Here is a 14,809-nt window from a genome sequence, read left to right on the forward strand (position 1 = left end):
TAAGACCACAAATGTTGCAGAAGTTTATGTAGAAAAAGTTGTGGGAGGTGGCAAGACATTTGGGGTCTTTAACAGGAGAGGTGTCCGACCTGGGGACATTTTTGGTCCCCTCCCCAGATGGGGACTCCGAGGCATTAATATTATCAGGTCCCATTTTTCTTTTAAATTTTGATTTGAAGTGAAGGGTGTATGTGTGGTAAGTGCATGTAGTTTTGTGTGAAGAAGGAGAGTTGTCTTTAGAGGGTAGGCTGTGACTGCCCACTTGAGTTGTGAGACACAAAAAGAAACATTCAGCGAGATCACAACTAGCTTTAATGGAAGGTTCACAGCACCCTCTGAACTAGTGCTATAAGATCTCATTGGGAGTAAGTTATTGTTCCGGTAGGTGTATATTACCTCCTCCTTGTTTGCCAGTTTCCTAAAAGGCTAAGAGAATTATCCAAAAATCCGGGACAAATGTCTTGAAACCTCCCTCTTAAAAGAGATCAAATCATAGGAAGATGGAAATACAGAAGCAGGCAGGGAGTTCCAGAGTTTACCAGAAAAGGTATGAATGATTGAGAATACTGATTAATTCTTGCTTTATAGAGTTGCACTCAATAGGAGTGAGAGGAAGAAGAAAGCCTTGTGCAGCGAGGCCACAGGAGGAGGGGAGGCATGCAGTTAGCAAGATCAGTAGAGTGGTTAGCATGAAAATAACAATAAAAGATAGTAAGGGATGGAACATTCTGGAGGTAAGAAAGAGGCTGAAAACAGTCAGTTAGAGGAGGAGAGTTGATGAGATGAAAAGCTTTTGATTCCACCCTATCTAATAAAACTGTATGAGTGGAACCCCTCCCCCCTAAACATGTAAAGAATACTTCATACTGATAAGGCCCTTGTACAGAGTTAGCAGTTGGAGGGGTGAGAAAAACTGGTGGGGGTTGTTCTTGTTGTGTTGTTATTATGATTCTTGATTAGGGAAGTTTTTTTTTATAATGTATTATTTCTTTGTTTGTATACTATTAAATGGTATAAAAACGTGGGCAGAATGTAGCAAAAGTGACAGCTTGGAGGTCCTAATGTCAATTTAATTTGTTTCCATAGGTTCTTCACTTTGGCTATCACAATTTCTGCTATCACACAGTGATAGACTTACCATTTAGGCATAATAGAAGAGGGTTTAGTGTACAGTTATGTGTAAAGTAATAAAACATGTTACATAAATAAAGTAAACAGAAGAATGAAGCAATAAAGTTAAGATAGATATAAATAGTCTCTGTACTTAATCCCACTGTAGTACTGTGTATCTTTATATGTATTCCCTTAACCCGTAAGAGGTCAATCAGGTACATGTACGTGGAGTCTTTGCTTACTATCTGTGATCAATCACGTACAAGTACGTTCGCCCCTTCCTTGCTTTCTATGCGTTTGAAATTCCCTCCAGCTTTAATATTTATGTTCTTTGAAGTGTCTAGCATATATCAGCACAGTTTCCTGTCGTTCTGACATGGGTTAGTCATCCCCCTTCCCCACCCCACCCTGCTGCCTTGCCTTGGCGTTACCCAAAAAAACGGAGCGACATTTGGTATTATTGTCATGAATGTGATGTAGCTCAATGCATTGAGCCTTGTTTTGAAGAATATCCCACCCTGCTACAATACTAAAAAGCTTAGATATTGAAAGAAAAAATAATAAACAATATTTTGTGGTAAACTGAGCAAATTATTTTTTACATTGTATTTACAGTATTTGCAAATATTTTTTTATATTTTTCATTTCATAAAACATGGGTTAATTTATGAATATGTAACCATTATACACATGTCATACACATAACCCTCGGCTATCGCGCCCAATTGGGGTGGAAATAGCCGTGCCATAGCTGAAAATGCGATAGCTGAATTGAACAACAAATGGTGAAAATTGTTATTGGTGCCACAACCACAAATTTTACTTCTAATATCCCTCATTTTTACCTTTTTTTTTAATTACTGTATAATCCATTGGGACCAATTAAAACATGTAAAGGTTGTAACATAAAAAAATTACATCAGCTCAGATATCCCATGACGTCATGACCAAAATGGCTGGGCGCATTCATAAACAACATTTCACAGATAGGGTTATGTCTTGTCTCATTGGTTTACGTTCGGCGATGGTAGGAGGACGGCGTGGAGGGTTGGTAGCCATTGTAAGCACCAAAAATGGTAGAATCTGGCTATCACTGTTTAGTGGGGAGGATGCGCACTCAGAGACTGTGTTTCATCTCGGCGGGAAGGTGGTTTTGGCCAATGAGCGCTCAGATATCCCATGATGTCATGGCTGGGCGCATGATAGCAGGCATCTGAGGTCGCGATAATGAAATTGTAGCAGATTTTCATGGGTGCGTGATAGCAATAAAACGTGATAGCTGAAGTCGCGATAGCCAAGGGTTGACTGTATAGGAAAAAAATATTGATAAAATGATTAAAAAAGCCTCATTCAGAAGTTGTACATCTGGCAGCATCACTAAGCGAGGTAAATTTAAAGCTCCAGCGGGACATTTAAAAATGGCAATTTCAAACTTTTTTTGGTGACCTGGACGAGTATTGGGAAGTAAATCAGTGCTGACCTCTTACGGGTTAAACCAAAAGAAATTATGAAATATATGTAAATTCATTATTGCCTAAATTAATAAGATATATGTTATATGAATATAGTAGAATTATGATTGTGAAAAAATCATATGACCTGGCAGGACACATGTGAGTCCAACACATTGTGTCACCCTATCTGCCTCAGCATCCGTCAGTCAGGTTCCATGAAAGAGTTGTGAGTAAACAAGAAGAGAATATTTGATAGGGAGAAGTGAGGATGGTAGTCAAACTCATAAAATTGGGGAACATCAACTGCTAAATAAGCACAGTCTATAATAAGTATTGCAATTTTCAGGTATGGGAATCACTAGATGCTGAAATCAGAGACACAGCTATGCCTGGCGAGTACTCTGACCTTTACTGCAATGTGCTGTGTCGAGACTGTAATAAGGTAACTTTCAAATGCTATTTGTATGTGTGAAAGTTAATGAATAAAGATAATTATAGAAGCTTGCTTAGTATTTTTTTTTGTGTTTCCCTAAGCATTCACTGTGGTTTTATCAGCAAGTACATAACAATTTTGCACATAATTGGTAGCTTAGTCCAGCATATATATAAACAGATATTGTCAGATTCAACATTTTTTTGTTAATAACAACCAGATATTTAACAGGTGTTCTGCAGTGGCTTAGGTCAGTAACATTATCTATTACACAATTCATGAAAGAATTGTAAAATGCTTTTCGTGTCTGTGCTTATGTCTCAGATCCTTGCCACATTCTCATATTTCAACCTCTTAAAGGCCTCTGTCATCACAAGAGAGTGGCTTTGCACCTTTCCTCTGAATATTAGTTGTGCATGTGAGAATTATCTATATATGTGCTGTATACCTCTCACCTACAATATGCGTACAAAGTCTTGATGCCACAAGGCTTACGGTGTTTCTTTTCACAGTAAGTGGTTGAGACTCACAACTGGCTTCTGAGGAAGGCAAGATGTTCTGATGCTTTTGAAACACTAACTGGCAACTTTCTAAGCTCTTTTGAGCACAGACATCAGTGTGTGAGTCACCTCAGTTAGCTGTTCAGCTGATAAAGAAAGATCATGGTTTGTCATCTGGTGTACCAGACAAATGTTAAGTTCACTAATATTTTGCTTCTTCTCATCATCTCAACATGTCTAAAATTACTGTAAGCAAGGAAAATTGTAAGATGCTTATACAAGGCTGACCACAATCTACCATTTATATCCACTCAAACAGGAGTTAGATTGAGGACAACGTAGTGCTTGGTGCATCATTTCAAAGACACTGGTGAGGCTACTGTACTTGCACCACTTTCCAAGTCTGGTAGGAGTCAAAAATCTTTTTTCTTTGATTTTCCATGCTGTCAGTCTTGGTTCTTTTGCAACATCCTGGAGATAAGTGCATGGATCTTCAGAGCAGTCTTAAGAGCCTTACCAGACTTGGAAAGTAGGGTAAGAGCAATAGCCTCTCTAGTATTCTTGAACAGAGCAACAACCACTATATTGTCCTCAGCCTAACTCATGTTTGAATGGAAATCAATGACCATGAAAGATATTGTCCAACCATGTATAATGTAAGCATCTCCTTACATTTTTCTTTGCTTATAGTTATTTTAGGCATATTGACAAGGTGAGGGGAAGCAAGATATTACTGCAATTAGGCTATGTCTGATACACTAGATGACAGACCAGTCTCTCTATATCAGCTGAACACCTAACTTAGCTGATTCACACACTGGTGCTTGTGTTAAGAAAATGTAGAAGGTTGCCAATTATTGTTTCAAAAGCATCAGAACATCTTGCCTCCTCAGGAAGATAGTTATGAGCCTCAACCACTTACCAAGAAAAGAAATGACATAAGCCACATGGCATCAGGACTTTCTACACATACTGTAACTTCTGCATAAGAAATTCTTTGACTACTTAATTTTCACCACCAGCTTTGGGTTTCCTCTCCCTTCACTGACCATCTTGGTAAACTAGCCTTTGACATTACAGTAGAACCCCAGTCCATGAATGCCCCTGTGGACAAACAAATCAGTTGACAAACTAAGTTTTCTAACAAATTTTGTCTTAGTCCACAAATGAAATTTGGGTCCATGAAAAGGGTTGCTGTCTTTGGTGCGAGATGGTGTCACACGGAGCATCAGTTGTCCTCAAGATACCGCATCATAAACAGTGTTTCTTGTGGTGCTGTTTTTGTTTTGTTTTGTTTTTTTCCCCTCCATTAAATTGGCCTTCATTATGGCTCCCAAAAAAGTCAAATGCAGTATATAGTGATAGTGGGGTTAAGAAGCCTAAGCATATTACAACAGACATAAAGAAAGGCCAAGGAGGTTGAAAATGTTGAGGTGGCATGATGTCACAAAAGGGAAGCTGAAGTGCTATTGGTCTGCTACTGACCCTACCCTCCTTACACCTAAAACATTACCAGTCGCCCATTGAAAATACATGGGAACACCCCAGTTATGGTCCTTATTTTCCTTGTTGTGTCCATGTTTTTAGACTGTCTACCATATATGTGACCTTAAAAGACTCATAAAAGTTGTGGTGTACTGTGACACGAAGATTTAGATGGTAAATAATACATACAAATTAGATAATACAGTGTTTTTCAGCTTTGGTGGACTTAGTTGAGAGGTGGGGAGCTGTCTTTAGGGCAAGCGTATGGCTGGACTAGGTCATGTACCATTTGCAGAGATCGACCATGGCTGAGTCACGGACATGGATTCGGGCCACATCCTTCCGCAACTGGTTGAGGAAGTATGAAGGAGCAAACAACTATTAAGGCCATCTAAATAACACGACAAGCTCTTACCCTTCTTTTGTCCAATATCATTAACACACACAGCAATGGGAACTATTGCCTTTGTCAACAGGCAGTTAGTCTGGAAAAGCTTGGCATCTACCAGCCTTCCATTCACACTCATGGCCTTGGTTATAGCCGCGTTTGTCACAGGCATCGTGAGGTTCGGCACATTAATCAGGAGCTTAATCTTTACACACATTAACTTCACACTTTCAGACACACGCCGTCGGCGAAGGCTGGCGTTGAGGATAGTGGCCATGCTGTCGGCCAGCGGCTCTCCCTTCTCCTCCTCGCCATGGAAGTGGCCAGAAAGGTCACCCAAAGCCCTCAGAAAATCTTCATCCACATCATTGTCACGGGTGAGGTGGTCTAAACCATCAAGAGGGTCTGGCTGGCTAGCAGGGGCAACCTTTGCCTCGTCTTCAGACGACGAGAGGGCATAAAAACCACTAAAGTCATTCCCGGTGTCCGTAGATGCATCCGGCGATGCCAGGGTCCTGTTCAGCTTGTCAATAAAGCCCGACACTAGGCTAGACAGCCTATCCAAGGCAACTCTGTCCCCAAACACAGCAGACTCTGACGTGGCACCTGCTGAGCTCGTCCCTGGGAGTGATGGTGGTGAAGCGCAAGGTGGAGGAGGAGTGGAATCATTCACCGAGCACCGCTTCCTTTTCTTGCCATCTGAAGACGACGAAAGGGAGGGGGACAGAGGAAGAGACTGCTCCATGCCCGACATCACACTGCTCAATAAAAGAGACAGAGACAAGATGGTCATAATACACCATATGGCGTCACCGTAAGGCGGCATTAATTCCCGTACAAACTCCACACTGCTTGTCATCAGAAAAATGTAGTTCATCGATGTGCTTTTCACCCACAGTCAACTTAGGACTGTATAGAAGAAAGCTTACCCAGCAAGACGTTGCTTGGAGTAGAACAGAAGAGGAGCAGCTAGATGCGTGACTGCGAGGAGGTAGCAACTGACTGATGGTGGAATGGTAGCATGGCATCTCGTTGGCTACCACTGTGACGTCAGTTGAAATTCGTGACGTGAAATGTTAATTTTTATGGTAATCCAATCTGTTAGGACCATAAAAAAATTTATAAAAATAATAAGATAATTATTTCCAGCTTGACATATCAGTACTCATCCTGATATAAGAGAGTCGTTCACCTTCGAAAAAATTATGAAAGTCAAGTATGCCATTTTATCATTTACGACCTATATTCTGAGAGATCTCATGTATTATCTGGAAAAGAAAACACACCATTTTAGCAGAAAGCAACCATGATACACATGATACATTATGTGTGTCATCGAATATGTCATGAGTGCCCCAATGATGCAATATATGTGTCATCTTGTTGAAGGGGTTAAATTGAGTTGTCTTCCGTTTTGTTACTTCATTTGTAGGCTCCATTTGTGTATAGATTGAAATTTGCTGGCATTTAGATTTTCTAGAATCAGGTAGTATGAGACTAATTGTACTTGCTAAGGAAAAGGTTGGGAACCACTGAGATAGAGTAACAGCTTAAGTAGGATTAAAGGTAAAGAAAAAGTCAAGAATGTTAGGTGTATGTATGTCCAAGACAGTCAGGAATATGAGTAGGGTGTTGCACCAATTCCTCTAGGTCTTGGAGGATAGCAAAGTTGAAGGCTAGTTTGCCAGGATGGTCAGTGAAGGGAGGGGAAAGCCAAAGTTGGTTAAATAGTTAAATAGTCAAGGAATTTCTTATAGTCAAGAGGTAGGGGAGAGATAGACAGCACAGATAGATTTACTAAGAGAGTGACTTTTGAGTCGAAGCCAGATGGTGGAAAACTTGGAAGTTTCAAGAGTGTGAGCACAAGAGAAAGATTCAATATCCAGCTCGGGAATGAAAAGGAGGATAGAGAAATTAGGAGGAAACGGTTTCTGTCAGTTGCCTCACACACCTGTGTTTTGGTCAGGAAAAGAAGTTGAAGTTTAGTAGAGGAGAGGTACATGGTGTCCTACAGATTGAAAATTAGATTTAAGACTGAACATTGCAAAGTTAATGAAGAAGTTGAGAGGGATACCGATACCGAGAATTTTAAGTGAAGTTCTGTAGGTAGTAAGTGCATGTAGTCTTGTGTGAAGGAGGAGAGTTGTCTTTAGAGGGCAGGCTGTGGCTACCTCCCTTGAGTTGTGAGATGCAAAGGGAAATGTTCAGTGAGTTTGCAATTGTTATTTATAAATACCTTTTTCATACCTAAAAACATGTAAAGGAAAAGATGGGATGTGTTTGGGAGGTTAAAATGGTTTAATAGCACTCCAATTTATTTTCAATGGGGAAAATTTGTTACGAGCAATTTTTGATACAAGCTGCATCATGGAATGAATTAAACTCATATCTCAAGGTACCACTGTTCTTACCTTTTGTGAAATTATTTTTAGATGCTTATTGATACAATATATATATATATATATATATATATATATATATATATATATATATATATATATATATATATATATATATTTATATTAATAAATAAATTTATATATATATATATATATATATATATATATATATATATATATATATATATATATATATATATATATATATATATATATATATATATATATATATATATATATATATATATATATATATATATATATATATATATATATATATATATATATATATATATATATATATATATATATATATATATATATATATATATATATATATATATATATATATATATATATATATATATATATATATATATATATATATATATATATATATATATATATATATATATATATATATATATATATATATATATATATATATATATATATATATATATATATATATATATATATATATATATATATATATATATATATATATATATATATATATATATATATATATATATATATATATATATATATATATATATATATATATATATATATATATATATATATATATATATATATATATATATATATATATATATATATATATATATATATATATATATATATATATATATATATATATATATATATATATATATATATATATATATATATATATATATATATATATATATATATATATATATATATATATATATATATATATATATATATATATATATATATATATATATATATATATATATATATATATATATATATATATATATATATATATATATATATATATATATATATATATATATATATATATATATATATATATATATATATATATATATATATATATATATATATATATATATATATATATATATATATATATATATATATATATATATATATATATATATATATATATATATATATATATATATATATATATATATATATATATATATATATATATATATATATATATATATATATATATATATATATATATATATATATATATATATATATATATATATATATATATATATATATATATATATATATATATATATATATATATATATATATATATATATATATATATATATATATATATATATATATATATATATATATATATATATATATATATATATATATATATATATATATATATATATATATATATATATATATATATATATATATATATATATATATATATATATATATATATATATATACACATACAGGCGCCACGGTATTGGCGCGATGTTTTTTGTTCATCTGTAGCACTAAAACAAGTGCAATACTAACATGCATGTAGAACCTACCAGCCTCTAATACTTTGTGGGGAGTCCTTTCCATTTTAGACAGCTCTCAAGGCGTCGAGGAACAGATTCAGCCAGTCTTTGGAGCATTGAGGGTTCTAAGTTGTCCCAAATGTCCTTAATCTCCTTCACAAGCTTTTCCACAGTTGCTGTGTTACGTCCTCGTAGTCTTCGTTTTATTAGTCCCCACACATTTTCAATTGGATTGAAATCTGGACTATTACCAGGCCAATCGTTTATGTAATCCACTCCTACAAATTCAAGCCATTCTTTGATTAGTTTTGCTGTGTGTGCAGGGGCACCATCCTGCATGAACACCTCACTCTTACAGGCATCAAAGCAGTCCTTAAGATGGTCACACAACAGTTCCAAATATGATTCCTTGTTCACTGTTGTGTTTTTAGGTAATATAACCAGCTTGCCCACACCATAGTACCCAAATGCACCCCATACCATGACACTATCAGGGTGCTTGACTGTCCCCTGTGTGTACTTGGGATGGTACGGGTCCGCACCCAGACGGAGCCTAACCTTACCTCCTCGGTTCCCAGTAACATTAAATGTAGCCTCATCGGTCCACAAAACCTTCTTCCACTTTTCATTGTCCCAATTTAGTTATTTCTTACAAAATTTCACACGATTGTGTTTCTGTTTCTCCCTCAGAAGAGGTTTGCGTTGTGGTGCCCGATGCTCATAAGACAAATCGTCCTTGAGGCGGCGTTGTATTGTCCTAACAGACACATCTTGCAGGAGTTTTGTTTTTTTTCTTTCAATTCTTTAGCTGTTATCCTTGGTTCAGCTTCCACCTGTCTTTGGATAACCTTCAGAGTCCTTTTTGATGTCTTTTTAGCTGGTCCAGTCCTCTTGACTTGGAATGGGGGATAATCACCTCCCGCTGTCTTGCATTTCTTTGTCCATCTCTGGACACTGCGCAACGATACTCTGGTTTGGATTGATATATCCTTGTTAGACTTTCCTGCCTTATAAAGTGAGCTTATTGCTGCAATTTTCTCCCTTGTGAGCTCTGGGCCTCGTGGCATTATTACAAAAATCCCACAAAAAACACAGCACGTCAGAGCGGAAAAAAAAACAATTGATGCGGTCACGACTAATCACAAAAAGCAACTGAGTTATTCTATAGGCAACTGAGATCTTTATTGTCTGTATGTGGATCTTAAGCTCAGCCTACTCTACCATATGCTTTCGCGCCAATACCAGTGTCGGTTTTCTTAGGTGTAAAATGGGGGTCCTTAATAATTTCACGGTATTGGCGACATTTTTCGCCAAAACCCGTGGCGACTGTATATATATATATATATATATATATATATATATATATATATATATATATATATATATATATATATATATATATATATATATATATATATATATATATATATATATATATATATATATATATATATATATATATATATATATATATATATATATATATATATATATATATATATATATATATATATATATATATATATATATATATATATATATATATATATATATATATATATATATATATATATATATATATATATATATATATATATATATATATATATATATATATATATATATATATATATATATATATATATATATATATATATATATATATATATATATATATATATATATATATATATATATATATATATATATATATATATATATATATATATATATATATATATATATATATATATATATATATATATATATATATATATATATATATATATATATATATATATATATATATATATATATATATATATATATATATATATATATATATATATATATATATATATATATATATATATATATATATATATATATATATATATATATTATTTATATTATATATTTTATTATTTATTTATTTATTTATTTATTTATTTAATTATTTATTTATTTAGTATATTGCATTAGATTAACAGATAAATGCAGACAGCCATATAGCTTTATAATTGGCTATCAGTTAACAAAGCTGACTTAAATTTAGAACTTTAAAATTACATTTCTAAACACAATTAGAAATATAAGTGCTATTTTGAATAATATCTGATATCAGTTTATATATTGTTTTCTAATGTTCATTTCTAAGACACAAAGCTAAATGCATAATTGATTTTATAGAGCTTTTGACTTAGTATGTTTGTGTGACATTATAGCTACTCTGCTTCATATCGAGGTAGCAAGGATTTTACACTTCAGCATTTGTCCAACCATTTCTTTTTCTCTTTTTATCAAGAATAAAGTATGGTATTATACATTCTTACTACAAAAAGAGGCTTTATTCTACTCACATCATGTTGAACATAAAATCATTCTCAACCTGCTATTAGTGAAAAAAATCAATGTACTACCTTCAATACAAAATTCTCATGGATATCTTAACATTGTAAAGTACACCTTTGTTTGTTGGCAGGAATGTCTGACAATGTTCCATGTTCTGGGCAACAAGTGTTTGAATTGTGGCTCTTACAACACAGTGCGAGCTAAAGGAGGTCTCTGCCGTCGAGAGAAAGGTAAGATCCAGTTTATGTTAAAAAATTAAATTGATAGTGTGTTATTTATGTAAAATAACCATATACATGAAGAATGAAGACAACTTTGTTTCAGACAAGCATTGTAATTAACAAACCTTGAGATACTCTTAATTCCATATCTATATACAGTAGAATTATAACATTGTTGTAACTTTACCTTGGTATGTGTGCAGTGATTGGGGATCCTCATAGGCTGTGCTGTCCAACTATGTGTGGTCCTGTGCTGATACCAGATTTCATTTGCAGTTGTGGATGAGAAGATAATGTGATGAACCATATCACTAGAAAAACAATCACTCACAAAGTGGTATAGTGGTGATATGGGCCCTATTATGGGTACCACTATAAATAAAACTGCTCACACCACTAATGGGTGGAAGCTGAACAGTGCTTCCCATACATACTCCTCAAGTATACCTACAGGTGCTATAGTCTGTAACATAAAATATATATATATATATATATATATATATATATATATATATATATATATATATATATATATATATATATATATATATATATATATATATATATACAGTAGAATTATGAAATCATTGTAACCTACCTTGGTAAGTGTGCGATGATCAGGATTCCTCTTAGGCTGTGCTGAGGTGAGGATGAAAAGATGATGTGGTGGGATGTGGTGGACCACATCACCAGAAAAACAATCACTCACAAGCATAACATTGAATTTAGATAAACACAGAGTTGACAAGACTAAATGACAATAACCCATTGCAAAAAAAGGTAACATGTAATCTGGTTCAATTTCAAAACCTTATGCATATTAGCATGAGCTATGTAATGCACAGGTTAGTAAAAAACCAAGGGACATGAATTAGAATTGGATGGGCAGCCACTCACAACCACACATAGTTGGACAGTACAGCCTAAGAGGAACACTTATCAAGTATGTTACGATGATCTTATAATTGTTCCTCGGCTACACTGTACAACAGCGTGATGTTGTCCATGAATGTTTGTAGTCTCATCCCCAACATGGTAAAAATGTTGAAACACGAATAATTGTTATTTGATATTTCAATGTTTTGATTTTCTGATCATTATGAATTATGTCCACCTGTTTGTTATCCGTTGACGGGGCTCATGAACCCGATTTTTAGCCAATCATCTGAATGTAAACAAAGACACTGCGATTGCACTTCATGTAAGAATAATTGAACAGTGCTGCTCTTTTTTTCTCTTTATCATTTGTTTGTCCTCTATAGGAATTCTCTAACCAAAGGCCTGGCTCTGGCATAAACCCCAACCACCTGTGCCATCAAGATCAGTTGTGTTTTGTCACAAGTGTTTGTTTTGCAAAAATTCACATTCATTGTTTGGTATTACGAGTGATGCAAGTGTGATGTTTTCCAAGTAGCTTGCACCTAGTGTTGGTGAAATGAAACCCAAAAGACCAAGGAAAAGCTTATCTTTTGTAAAGATATTGAAACTATTAAGCCCCATGAGGGAGCTAAGGAGCCAATTTCATCACCAGAACCTTGCAGTTGCCCCAGTCCACTGTCTCCACTGTTATCAAACAAGCAACAAATGTGAAGAAAGCAGGTGAGACAGGTCCTACATTAACCCCTACGCGCCGGATGTTAAAAAAGCCCGCCTGTATGATATACGGGTGGTAGTGCCGCCTGAGCTGGAAACTCGTGCAAGCTTGTCATACTTGTCGCCTTTGTGTATTATGCTGCTATTTTTAGTCACTATATCGCCTTCAAGAGGAAAGTGGACGCTTCTCTCTTGGAGAAGAGAGAGAGAGAGAGAGAGAGAGAGAGAGAGTGTGTGTGACATTTGCTAATATTTTAGACACAAGCGGACGCATGTAGCTTATCTTTCGAGAGGAAGAGGAGGAGGGAAGGGGAGGAGGGAGAGAGAGAGAGAGAGAGAGAGAGAGAGAGAGAGAGAGAGAGAGAGAGATTAGAAAATTTGTTGTTTTGTATTTTTGTGTGTGTGTGTGTGTGTATTTACCTAATTGTATTTACCTAATTGTAACATACGGAAAGGAGCTATGCTCGTACTGTCCCGTCTCCATATCTACTAATGTCCAGCTTTTTCTTAAAATCATGAATATTCCTTGCGTTGACCACTTCCACGTCTAAACTATTCCATGCTTCCACCCTTCTATGAGGAAGCTATATTTTTCACATCTCTCCTATAAGTGGCCATTTTTAGTTTTTTCCCATGCCCTCTCGACACTCTTTCATTCCACATACACAGATCTTCCCTATCCATTTTTTCCATGCCAATCATCACTCTGTATATTGCTATCAGGTCTCCCTTTCTCTTCTGTTTTCCAGGGTCGGAAGTTGCATTCTGTTCAGTCTGTCTTCATAAGTCAAATCTCTTAAGTCAGGCACCATTTTGTTGCAGCCCTCTGTACTTTCTCTAGTTTCCTTATGTGTTTCTTTAAGTTCGGAGCCCACTGTATTGTTGCATATTCAAGCCTTGGTCTTATCATTGCAGTAATTATTTTCTTCATCATTTCTTCATCTAAATATACGAACGCCACTCTTATGTTCCTCAATAAGTTCAATACTTCTCCAATTATTTTGTTTATATGTCTCTCTGGCGATAGGTCATTGGTAATTGTCACCCCAAGGTCTTTTTCTTCATGACTGGTTTTATGTCTTCATTTCCTATCTTGTACATACTCCTGATTCTTCTTTCACTCTTGCCAAACTCTAATTTCTTGCATTTTGTCGTGTTGAACTCCATTTGCCATGTACAGCTCCATTTCCATATTCTGTCCAAGTCTTCCTGGAGTAGTTCGCAATCTTTGTCACATCTCACTTTTCTTAACAATTTTGCATCGTCTGCAAATAGGCTCACATAACTGGACACCCCATCCACCATGTCATTTATGTAGACCGCAAACATTACTGGTGCCAACACTGATCCCTGTGGGACTCCACTCTCCACCAAGCCCCATTCTGATGGTCTGTCCTTAATTATTGTTCTCATTTCTCTTCCTACCAAAAGTCTTCCATCCATTTTAGTAAACTGTGTGTGTGTATTTACCTAATTGTATTTACCTAATTGTAACATACGGGAAAAGAGCTATGCTCGTGTTGTCCCG

The 14,809-nt window shown here is 34.6% G+C and overlaps 2 protein-coding genes across 10 annotated transcripts in view; one reads left to right on the forward strand and one right to left on the reverse strand.

Moving 5' to 3' along the window:
- LOC123515660 (RING finger and CHY zinc finger domain-containing protein 1-like) overlaps positions 1 to 14,809 on the forward strand; it is a 275,093-nt gene that overhangs the window by 140,904 nt on the left and 119,380 nt on the right. Inside the window, exons 5-7 of one of the 3 annotated variants that reach the window (XM_045274477.1) lie at positions 2,914 to 3,009; positions 11,598 to 11,697; positions 11,965 to 12,002. In XM_045274477.1, the coding sequence (XP_045130412.1) occupies positions 2,914 to 3,009; positions 11,598 to 11,697; positions 11,965 to 11,987 (219 nt within the window). In that variant the 3' untranslated portion in view covers positions 11,988 to 12,002. Of the gene's footprint in view, positions 1 to 2,913; positions 3,010 to 11,597; positions 11,698 to 11,964; positions 12,003 to 14,809 lie in introns of those variants that run through there. The other 2 variants (XM_045274475.1, XM_045274476.1) reach the window with 2 other exon arrangements.
- LOC123515662 overlaps positions 255 to 14,809 on the reverse strand; it is a 74,702-nt gene continuing 60,147 nt past the window's right edge. Inside the window, exons 2-5 of one of the 7 annotated variants that reach the window (XR_006677953.1) lie at positions 12,287 to 12,327; positions 11,876 to 11,941; positions 6,303 to 6,471; positions 255 to 6,131 (exon numbers count right to left, since the gene is read on the reverse strand). Coding sequence is in view for 1 of the 7 variants with exons in the window: in XM_045274480.1 (XP_045130415.1) it covers positions 5,264 to 6,127 (864 nt within the window). In the remaining 6 variants the exon portion in view is untranslated. Of the gene's footprint in view, positions 6,132 to 6,302; positions 6,472 to 11,875; positions 12,059 to 12,286; positions 13,169 to 14,809 lie in introns of those variants that run through there. The other 6 variants (XR_006677952.1, XR_006677950.1, XR_006677951.1 and 3 more) reach the window with 6 other exon arrangements.

The sequence above is a fragment of the Portunus trituberculatus genome, chromosome 39 (assembly GCF_017591435.1).
Source record: "Portunus trituberculatus isolate SZX2019 chromosome 39, ASM1759143v1, whole genome shotgun sequence".
Taxonomy (NCBI): Eukaryota; Metazoa; Arthropoda; class Malacostraca; order Decapoda; family Portunidae; genus Portunus; species Portunus trituberculatus.